Source organism: Ochlerotatus camptorhynchus, unplaced genomic scaffold (genome assembly GCF_037179485.1).
Source record: "Ochlerotatus camptorhynchus isolate MF236.1 unplaced genomic scaffold, CSIRO-AGI_Acam_v1.1 ptg000311l, whole genome shotgun sequence".
In the NCBI taxonomy this organism is placed as follows: Eukaryota; Metazoa; Arthropoda; class Insecta; order Diptera; family Culicidae; genus Ochlerotatus; species Ochlerotatus camptorhynchus.
The window spans coordinates 168587-179867 of record NW_027040799.1 but is presented as its reverse complement, the minus strand read 5'-3'; the positions used below and the strand labels follow the sequence as shown (position 1 = coordinate 179867).

The 11281-nt window shown below is 43.5% G+C and overlaps 1 protein-coding gene across 1 annotated transcript; it reads right to left on the bottom strand.

Moving 5' to 3' along the window:
• Positions 1 to 403: 403 nt before the first annotated feature.
• Positions 404 to 1606, bottom strand: LOC135707420 (uncharacterized). Its single transcript, XM_065229235.1, has 3 exons — positions 1029 to 1606; positions 647 to 961; positions 404 to 537 (listed from the first exon to the last, which is right to left on the bottom strand). Exons 1-3 carry the CDS (start codon positions 1423 to 1425, stop codon positions 404 to 406), a joined length of 846 nt encoding a protein of 281 aa, XP_065085307.1. The 5' UTR covers positions 1426 to 1606.
• Between the last annotated feature and the right edge of the window lie 9675 nt (positions 1607 to 11281).

The following is an 11281-nucleotide window of genomic DNA, read 5'->3' as shown; positions in this document are numbered from 1 at the left end:
TTTTGCGAAAGTTTGGTGGCCCTGAAAAGGGCCGTTTTGTTGGGCTGATGTTGTTGGGTTTGCTCTACTCTGTCGCTCTGGAGGAGCTTTGAAATGATGTTGGTAGTTCGAAGACAGACAGCATCTCCCCTTCCAGTGTTCCCACACCCCAGTATAGTCCCCAAATTTAAGTGTAACTGTGATATTCTGGAAAGAAATTGTCTTCAAAACTAACTCTTTGTCGAATTATTGGTGGCCCTGAAAAGGGCCGTTTTGGTTGTGGTTTTGGAATGATGGTTATGCCGAGCATAGGTACCGGATGGCGATGGCGATTTTGATGAGCGGTTTGCATGCCGGGCGCTTTGTTTCAACCACGAGTGCGGTGAACTCCGGGTAAATATTATTACCAATCAGTAGAACAGCGCTAGGTGGTATGATGAACCGGGAAATCCACTCGAGATGTCGAGAGGGTAGATGGTTGTTTTGGAGGTTGTGATGAGGACGATTTTGGAACGGAACGGGTTGTGCTCGATGATGCATCGTTCTTCTTCACACAGTCTGTGAAGACGAGTTCGATTCTGAAATAAGTTTTGTAGAAATGCAATTAAAAATAAAATACATAATCAGCATGAATATAATTACAACCATTCATAATATGAACACTCACCGTCAGGCATCGAAAGCACCGACAACATGGGCCGGTGGTACGAAAAGTACGAAATGTACCTCGTACATTCAACCTGAATGTTCCGGTGGAAGGTCAAATCGAGACATGTCCCACCAAGGGTAGTCGCCTGGGCTCGATCTGTGGCCAATTCTAGTTGGAGGTATTGCGACATGAAGGCAATGAGCTCGTTGTTTTCTGATTTCGAAACATCGATGTTGAAGTCTCCAGTAACAACTATGGGCATCGGCGAACGAAAGTAGTGGTAGGATAGTAGGTTTCGCGCGAAGAAACACTTCTTCTGCTTTAACGTTGTATCTGGTAAAGACAAGAAACCTTATTAGTTTCCAAATATTAATAATAAATTCAACAGTAACTTTTATACCTGGTGATAGATACAACGCAAACAGCAACGCACGAGTCCCCATGATCGACGTTTCTACTGCACAGATGTCGCCATACTGATCCGCCGCGCCCACCAGTGCATCCCGGCTGGCACTGAGTTGCTGAATATCGTGGGCTACCGCTATTTCCGATGCACCAATTTTCTGGTAGATGGCTACCCCTCCAGCTCTGGTCGCGTGGCGCTTCTGTTGGACGATGCAGTCATAGCCAGCAATAGCTACGCTAGTGCCATCATCCATCCAAGTTTCGCTTAACGCGAGTAAGTCAACGGCGTTCAGAACATGATCCGTTGCAATGTCAGATGCATGTGCATTCAGACTTTGCACATTTATGCTCATCATCGTGCAAGCGGATCTGTTCGATAGTATGGCTTCCATGACGTCATCTCCGATGGTGCGCAAGTGGTGGTTGTTCAACCGCTGCAGTTCGGTTCGGAGGTCCTGGATGCTCGGCGTTGTGGAGCATTTCCCGTGGTGGAACCTAAACTCATTACTGGAGTTCGTCAGGTACAGTCCATCGATAGAAGTCACTCTAGACAGACCCACGTACACCAGTTGATGTTCCTGGCTCTTATCATAATTGAACACCACTTCCGAGAAAGTCCCGCCCTGTGATTTATGCACCGTGAGAGCACATGCGCTAACCACAGGGAACTTTACTCTCCTGCACTTGATGCCACCGTTGAGGTTGATGTTCGCCGATCGCATCACGATAGGGGTCCATTCATGCTTCAAAACGGTAGGCTTCATGGCAACCAACGGTCTGGCCTTCACCCTCAGAATCTTTCCGATGGATTCGTTCTCGAACATCATCCAGAGTCTTTAGATAGATTGCTGGGAATCGTCCTCCTTATGCTCGACGAACATAAGCTCCCCGATCGCGCCATTCACGATGCCATCCTCGACGTCAACATTGGTGGTCAACATATACGGAGCTCCCAGTGCCAGCCGCAGTAGGTATGGTAGGCCCCCAGTCTCCACAGTACTCATCTTATGCATTTTCGTGCGAGCACCAGCCAGCTGCGAGTTGTCTTTGTAGCCCGAGTAGACGTCATCAGCCGTACAATCAACTGCATCGCGATCAACCAACGCTTCAGAATTGTACCGTTCCACATCGATGTTCCGGTGAAACAGTCGGATCGCACGGGGTACATTCTACTGACACCACTCAGCTGTGCGAAATCTGCTCTCAATGAGCTTAATCTCATCCGGTGACAATCGTTCTCCGTTACCGATTTTGGTTAGGATGGATGAAAACTCTTCGTTGGTTTGGCGCATAACCTGAACCAGCGGATAAAAATCAAGCGACTGCCACAACACCGCACCAATAATAGAGTTGGCACAAGGTTTGAACACTGGAGGAAGTTGACAAAGATCGCCGCAAAATACAATCTGCATTCCGCCGAACGGATCATCATGGTTCGAGGTGATCCGCTGAAGCCGAATGTTGATGGTGTTGAGCACATCGGCACCAAGCATGCTGACCTCGTCGATGATGATCATTTTGACGTTCGCAAATGCATTACGGTACAACTGGAACACTTCAAAGCTCAGGCTATTGCTCTGCCTACGAGCCATGGTAATTTTGAACGCCGAATGCACTGTGGTTCCACCGATGGCAACTGCTGCCTTCCCAGTAGAGGCACATGCAACGTAGGCATTGTTCTGCCTGTTGTGCGCCTAACTGAACCGATTGACAGTTTCCATCAGAATCTTCAGGGTAAAAGTCTTACCACAGCCTGCCGCGCCAGTGAAGAATATCTGGACGGGCTTTCTGTTGCCATCGAAACTGTGCAAGTTGTCGATAACTTGCAAAACCAAACCACGTTGCTCTGCGTTTGTAGCGCGCACCATCTCGTAGGCCTGCTTCGGCATATCGTTCGAACGCTGTTTGACGACTGCAGCTAATGGTCCAGTAGGCAGGGTATGGATGTCGTCATCATTGGGTTCCATATTGATGGTGCGAACGAACTCGTCGTGCTTCTTGCTGCCAACCTCCTGCTGATCACCATGGTTATCAGAGATCCGAATATATTCGTTAACGATCTGCTCAAGGTTGATATCGCAGTCGTACTCCTTGCGTTTGGCGAGTATGGTGGCGCCATGTTCCTCGTACAATTGCTCAAATTTGTTCCGGTCGAGCACATCGCAAACTTCATTGCGGAATGGCATGAAGAGTAGTACCATCTCCCGTTTGTACTCGATCGTGTCCGTCATGTCATACGAGCACCACCGCAGCACACGAGGAAACCACGCAACTTGTAGGTTTTATGGCCGCTCTTCCTATCCTCCGTGTAGTGCGCGGCAAAATCCACCAAACACACATCATCCAACCCTGCACGTGCCTCGTATCGTTGGATGATGTTGAGGGTCCAAACGTCGGTGGAATCAGGCTGAAGTCCTTCCTCGTCCATTTGTTCGGTACGCTTTCGGGACTTGATACGCTGCTGTGGCCACATTGTCGGAATGAACTCAACCTATAAAAGTAGGAAAATTTCAACTATAATTTGAAATAATATTACCTCAATAAAACAGTACCTTCGGCTAGCTTCCGACATCGATTGCCGAAGCAGATACCACGCAGCCTCCTGAGCCGCCATTTCCACCGAATTGAGCATTTTCAAGCTAGCCAGCTTAAGTAACCCACCGTAGTCTTGATCTGGATGCTCTTCCTGCAGCTTAACGAGTTCACGTTGAAAGCTGCATATGCCCCTTTTTGATTTATTTACATAATCTACGACGTAGGCAGCACACGAGAACACCTCCAATATAAACTGCAGATCCATGTTGGAGCCCAGTTTCCCAGCGATCCACGGGTTGAAAGAATTGGTCCACAGTTGTGACATGGAGCGCTTCAACATGACAGTTGGTCGGCTGATCGAGGAGCGAATAACATCGAGATACCGTTCGTAGGTGCAGTTGCAGACAATGATGGAGCGGGCGACTTTGACTTTTTTTGACTTTAAATGATCTTTATTTCTTGTGTTTGTGTGGTTTACATGTATGAAATTTTCAAGTGACACAGATGCGTCTTTTCAACTATAGTACAGTTGAGATTTTAATTATTATTTACAGTTCCTAGTCCTATCAGGCCTATTTTAAAGTGTGACCACCTTGGTGGGATTGGTTTGTTTTAAATTTGAAAAAGGAGACTACTTATAACTACTATTTACAACTATAACTAACCTACAACTACTATATACACCTAATCTACTATATACAAATTGCTTATCAAAGCATGTTCTGATAAAATACATTTTTGTGTAAATTTAGTGCTAATTTCGTTAATTTTGGAATCTATTTTGGCAATGCCTGCCTCTTCGTGTAAATGTGTTATTCTAGTGTCGAAAGGACGATCAAGTACCATCCTCAGCACTCTATTCTGAGCGACCTGGATTTTGTTCCTGTGAGTCTGTGCACATGATTCCCACACCGGAACTGCGTAGACGATCGCAGGTGCTATGATTTGTTTGTAGACAGCCTTGAGAGGTGGGATCTGTGGCAAATCAGCGGATACAGACACCTAACCAAGGCAGAACACTTGACTACTGTTTTCTCCACATGCGAACGGAAGAGAAGCTTTTCATCGAACAACATCCCGAGATAGGTTACTTCGGCAGACCACTCAACCCTTGTGCTATCCATGATTACAGTACAAGATGGAGCCGGTTTCAGTTTCGGCGATTACCGATGGAGGAACATGATCGCTTGTGTTTTGGAGGCATTGATTTTAATTTTCCACGTGGTGGCATAATCAGCAAAGGCGTTAAGGCATCGTTGAAGTTTGTTCGTTATTTCGCGAGGCATCCTTCCTTTGACGGCTATTGCGGTATCATCTGCGAACAGGAAAAACACGCAACCGTCTCCAAGGGGAGGAATGTCGGAAGTGTAAATGCTGCCTTGCGGGACTCCTGCTGGGATGGAAAACGTGTCGGAAAGACAACCATTCAACGATACCTTAAACGACCTTTGCTGAGGTAGTTACGGGTGATTTTAACCAGATGTAATGGAAAGTTGAAGTTACAAAGCTTGTATACAAGCCCATTGTGCCAGACATTATCAAACGCTTTCTCAACGTCTAACAAGGCCATGGCTGTGGACTTGGATACAGCTTTGTTACTTCGGATGTTATTCATCACCCGCACTAGCTGGTGATTGGTGGAGTGCCCCTTTCTGAAACCAAACTGTTCCGGAAGGAGAATGTTATTTTCCTCGACAAACTTGAGCAAACGATTGAGAATGAGTTTCTCGAACAATTTGCTCAGCGCTGAAAGGAGGCTGATTGGTCTGTAGCTTGAAGGCAATGTTGGATCCTTACCGGGCTTGCGGATTGGTATGATTTTTGCTACTTTCCAGATGCTTGGAAAGTAGTGCAGTTCCAAGCATCTGTTGAAGATAGTGGTTAGAAGAGACTGCACTTTCATGCTGAGTCTTTTTAAGATCAAGTTAAATATACCGTCAAACCCGGGAGCTTTCATGTTCTTGGTGCATTTCAGCGCTGAGCAAATCTGTTGTACTGTAATCATATCCGCCGGAGGCACGGCACAAGGGGAGGCATCTAAGTTTTGAACGCATAGCGCAACCTGATCTTCGAGCGGACTTTGGATAGTCGAGCCAAGCAAATGCGATGAAGCGACATGCTTGCCAATCGCATTTGCTTTCTCCTGTGGGATGATTAAAAGCCGAACGTCATCATTTTCGACTCTGAGAGGTGGAACGGGTTTGGGATGAGTTTTCAGGACCTTGGCTACCTTCCAGAATGGTCTGGAGCGGTCGTCCAGATTCTGGACAACACGCCCGAAACTTTCATTTCGGAGTGAGTCCATTCTGGAAGCAATCTGCCTGTTCAGATCGGCCATTTCACGTTTCTTGCCCAGGTCTCCAGTCCTCTGAAACTGGCGTCTACGCACATTTCTCAATCGAATCAATAATTGGGTGTGGGAATCAATAGCAACAAACTTACCCCTCACAGGAACTCGTCGAACGCATGTCTCGTCAGCCTCGGATATGGCCTGTTGGAGTCCTTCCAACGCCCGGTCGATTTCATCTACGGTGTCGTGCAGTGGATTTTCATCGATGTTGCTGTCCACCATTCGACCGTACTGCACCCAGTTGACATGGTGGTAGTCTTTACGCAAGCAGCTTCTAGCAGGAACCACGTTGACACCGACTTCAGTCACCACCGGTTGGTGGTCGGAGCTGAGATCGTTGTGCGCCTCCGGCTTGGATAGTCCGATGTTCGACAGGAAGAAGTCCAGCGTGGAGGGATTTCCCGTCGGAGAGATGAAAGTTGGTTCGTCCGGAAATTGCACAGTGTACAGCCCATGTTGTGCGTGGTCGAACAATAGACATCCTGTCCGGTTCCGCTGGTAGTTCCGCCAAGCTTCATGGCGGGCGTTCAGGTCGCCCCCAACGATGAATCGGGAGCTAGTACGAGTGATGGCGGTCAGGTCGTTCTTGAATTGGATGTCTAGGCCGTTGCTTGTGGTACACTGACGTGGGCAGTAAACTGCTATGAACCGGACGTTTCCAGTTGGTGTTTCCACCACCACACTAATGGCTTCGATGATAGAAGTGCGGATGTGGGGCAGAGTGCAAAACTTGATTCCCTTTCTGACGATGACCGCTACACCCCCCCCCCCCCCTGGAGCTGGTGCGATCAAGCCGGATAATGTTGTGGTCAGGCAACCAGAAGCTGTCACCGGACTTTAGGTGGGTCTACGTCGATGCTATGCTTGCGGAGGAAGTCGGCAAGCTCAATCTGTTTAGCTCTTACAGAGCAAGCGTTCCAGGTAGCGATGGTTAGCGGTTTAGACACCATATTGGATGATGAACTTACCGAGCACTTGGATCTGTTCGGGCTTATTGCGGCACTTACGTAGAGCACCGGTCATGTTGATAAAAATCTCCATAAGTTCATCTGCTGAGAACAGATCGGGATTATTTGTTTGAGCTGTTGGTTGCCTCTAGAATCCAGGGGGGGATGGAGAGCTTTGTCCAGCAGAAGATCTATTTATTTTATTTCGTCAACCAACGTAGACTAGTACAATTAATACAGTTTTGTTTTCTTAAATATATATTTATATAAAAAAGTAGTGTCAGCTTTCTTGTCTTTTCTTTTATGAGTTGTTATTTCTTATGGAATAAAAATATTGCTTTAGTTTATGCCGAGACATTGTAAAGTCAATGGTTTCGCAGTGTTTATTGTAAGAGGCCATCATGCGGTTTAATGGCCCATATTTTGCATAATTTGTGCGATGATGTTTTATGGCAAATAAATTTCGATTTCGGAGTTGCCGAGTGGGTGCATGGAAATTTAATTTTGATAAAAGTTCTGTTGAGTCAATTCGCTGCGAAACGATATCATTTACAAATGAAACCATTGCATATTCACGACGCTCTTTTAATGTTTGTATGTTTATAAGCATGCAGCGTGCTTCATATGATGGAAGAGGAAATGAAGTCCAACCTAATTTACGAAGAGCGTATAATAGAAATTGTTTTTGTACTGATTCTAATCTTTCTTCGTGCGTGATTGAAAATGGAGACCATACAATGCTGCAATATTCCAGTATTGACCTCACATAGGCAATATATAGTGTTTTAATTGTGTAAGGGTCCTGAAAGTTATAGCAAAAGCGCTTGATAAAGCCTAGCATGTTATTTGCCCTGTGAATAATTGTATTGTAATGGTCTATGAAAGTTAGCTTAGAGTCTAAGATAATTCCTAAATCCCTAACTCTTTCACATTTGTCTACAGTTTGATTTCCTAATGCAATTGAAATATTTGAAGTTGTTCTTTTTCTACTAAATGATATTAAGTTACATTTTTTTACATTCAATTCTAGTAGACTTTTTTTGCACCATATGTAGAATATGTGTATTTCATTCCGGAATATATTGATGTCTTCTTCATTTCTTATTTCCAAAAAGAGCTTCATGTCGTCGGCATAAATAAGCAATTTAAGTTTTTTGAGAATGTAAGATATGTCGTTTACGTATAGAATAAAAAGGAGAGGTCCCAAATGAGAGCCTTGGGGGACGCCTGAAGTGACTTGAATTGGGCTCGATTTCTTTCCGTTGAATTTAATTATTTGTTGGCGGTTAGTTAAATATGATTCAAGCCATTTCAGGAGCCCTGACTTAATTCCAATTTTTTGCAGTTTAAAGAGTAACATTGGTATGTCAATGCGGTCAAATGCCTTGCTAAAGTCTGTATAGAGAGCTTCTACGTGGTTTCCATTATCCATTGCATTCAATGAATAGTCTATAAATTCAAGCAAGTTGGTCGAGGTCGAACGACCCTTGAAAAAGCCGTGTTGCATGTCAGTAATTCTATTTTTGATTTGGAGAAATAATTTTTCGTTGATAATTGACTCGAAAAGCTTAGGAATGCAAGAGATAATGGCTATACCACGATAATTACGTATGTCAGATTTTCGACCAGATTTAAAGATAGGTACTAGAAATGAGCTTTTCCAAATTTTAGGGAAGGTTCCGGATTCCAGGGACATATTAAAAAGCCAAAACAATGGAGCAGTGAGTTCCATTGCTAGACATTTAATAAATACTGGAGGAATTCCGTCAGGTCCAGGACCTTTTGAGGCATCTAAATTTTTTAAAGCCTGCAAAATGTCCTGCACTTGAAGTTGATTGAGGCCAATGTCCCTTGAAAATTCTGGATAAAATGCAAAATAATCGCGGTCACGATCTTCTTCAGAAAATGTCGTATAAATTTCTTGAAAAAATTTTGCGAATAGATTACAGTTTTTTTCCGAACTATCACCGACATTTTCGTCTAGATGCATTATTGAAGGAAAATTGTCAGATTTTAATTTCGTTTTTACGTAATTAAAGAAGTTCTTCGGACAGGACTTTATTTCACGTTCAGTTTTTGCATTATATTCTTCAAATGCAGTACTGATAGCTAAATTCAGTTGATCGCATAGATCCAAATAAATTAATAAATTATTACTACTATTGTGTTTTTTATAAATTTTATGTGCTTTTTGCTTCCGATTTTTCAAGTTTTTTATTTGTCTGTTAAACCAGACTGGATTTTGTGTGTTTCTGTTACGTCTTTTTTTCTTCAAAGGTATTTCTTCCGAAATTATTTCTGTTAAAATTTTGTAGAACACGTCTATACCAATTTCGACATTTTCTACATTCCTTAAAATTAATTGCCAATTGACACTGTTTAATTTAAATTTTATTTTTTTGTAGTCTGCTAATTTGTATTCAAAGACTTCTTCGTATTCGCAGTCGTTGGGTCTTTGGTTTTCATGCATAAATAAAGAATATTCGATTGCTGTGTGAAACGCTTCATTTTTCCACAGTGGATTTAATGATTCGGTCACACAGAAATCTTCATAAATATTCGTTAGTAAAAAGTCCAAATAGCAATTTTGTTGGTTTTTGATGTGGTTAATTTGGTTAAGTCCTAAATTAGCAGTTTTGTCAAAAATGAACTGCAATGTTTCATTATCCCCAACGACTGGGAGTAAGATACATTCATTTTCAGAGTCCAGAATGAAGTCAGCATGGCGTTGATTAAAGTCTCCATAGATGTGAACTTTAACCTCAGGAGGAAGGTCAGATAGAATTTGTTCAGCACTTTGGAAGAAGGCTTCATAAGTGCTTTTATGAGCATGGTCTGGTGGAAAATACACTGAGGCGAACACGTGCGTTTCACCGGCTATGTGTGATTTCACCCAAATATGCTCAAATTCTGTAAATTTTGGTGTAATGATGAGTTCTGAGTTAAAATTGGTCGAAAGAGCTATAAGGACTCCACCGCCTGACTTCTTCTGAGTTGCATGAAAATTTCTGTCGTCTCTGAATACATTAAAGGCATTTCCAAAGATTTCTTCACTTTTCACGCTTTCGTCCCAGCTTGTTTCAGTTGCCAGAATGACCGAAAAGGATGAGCATAATAAATGTTGATAAATTTCCTTCATTTTAGCTGGGCTTTTCATGCGATTGAAATTTTGACAATAAATCAAAATTTCAGTCGCATTCTGTCTATGTGAAGAAATTGTTGGAAATACGTCGGTTGATAAAGTATGGTCATTGTTATTATTAGTTACCTCAGTCTCATGCCGAGCATCGTTATATAGAAATAATGAGTCTTCCTCAAAGTGCGTCAGCGGCGTTGAAAATTTACAGGATTGTAAAATTTGAGGGCGGCCTCCCTAGTAGATTGTAGCCGTTGCGTGCGTTCACTGGACAGGAATGTACGGTAGGATTGCAGGTCTGCCAAGGCGTCGTTTCGAGTAATTCCAAGTTCTTCATGGACGTCCAGGAAAATTTCGTGCAGGAGATTTCTGTCTTTTGGTAGTCCTTCAGCTGCTAGCATTAGAATAGCACTGGTTTTGGTGATTCCGCGAATACATGTTGATGATGGCTGGTCATGCAGGAAGGAGAGGTAGGTCCGAACAATGTCCATAATTTTCGGGTCCCTTAGACGCGCCTTCAGGAAGCGTTGGTCGCCAGTTACGGACTGTTCAGTAAGTCTCACTATTGGCGGACGCATGGGGTCCAGAAGAGGAGGGTGTTCTCGCTCAGTTGGTTTTTCAGTTCGATAAGGGTTAATAGTTTCCCCTTTTTCGAAATTAATGAAATTTAGCCCGCTTTCTTTGGGTGGCCGAGAAAATTGTATTCGTGCAGCAGCCAAAAGTTCTTTATCCAAAGGTAATGCAGTGCTGTTGTAGAGATGGCTGCTTCGGGTCCTGTTGTTGTTGATGTTGTTGTTATTGCTGTTGTTGTTGTTATTGTTGTTGTTGTAGTTGTTGTTGTTGTTGTTGTTGTTGTTGTTGCTGTTGTTGTTGTTGTCGTTGGTGTTGTTGTTGTTGTTGTTGTTGTTATTGTTGTTTTTGTTGTTGTTGTTGTTGTTGTTGTTGTTGTTGTTGTTGTTGTTGTTGTTGTTGTTGTTGTTGTTGTTGTTGTTGTTGTTGTTATTGTTGCAATTGCCAATAGTGTAGTTGTTACTGCCGCTGTTTTTGTTGGTATTGTTGTGGGGGTTGTTACCTGGTTTCTTTTCTCGTTTTTTGCGCCTAAGTCTGGCTTTTTCCTCGTTTTTTTCCTGGAGACGGCGGGAATGTTGCTTGGCGTCATATTCTGTCCAGTCACGCTTCCATACTTTTTTATTTCCCAAGATTCGCCAGCTGGGGGCTGGTTCGTCAATTGTGTAATTCTTGGAAATGATGACGGCTGGTGTTGAAAGAGATTTTGCCAT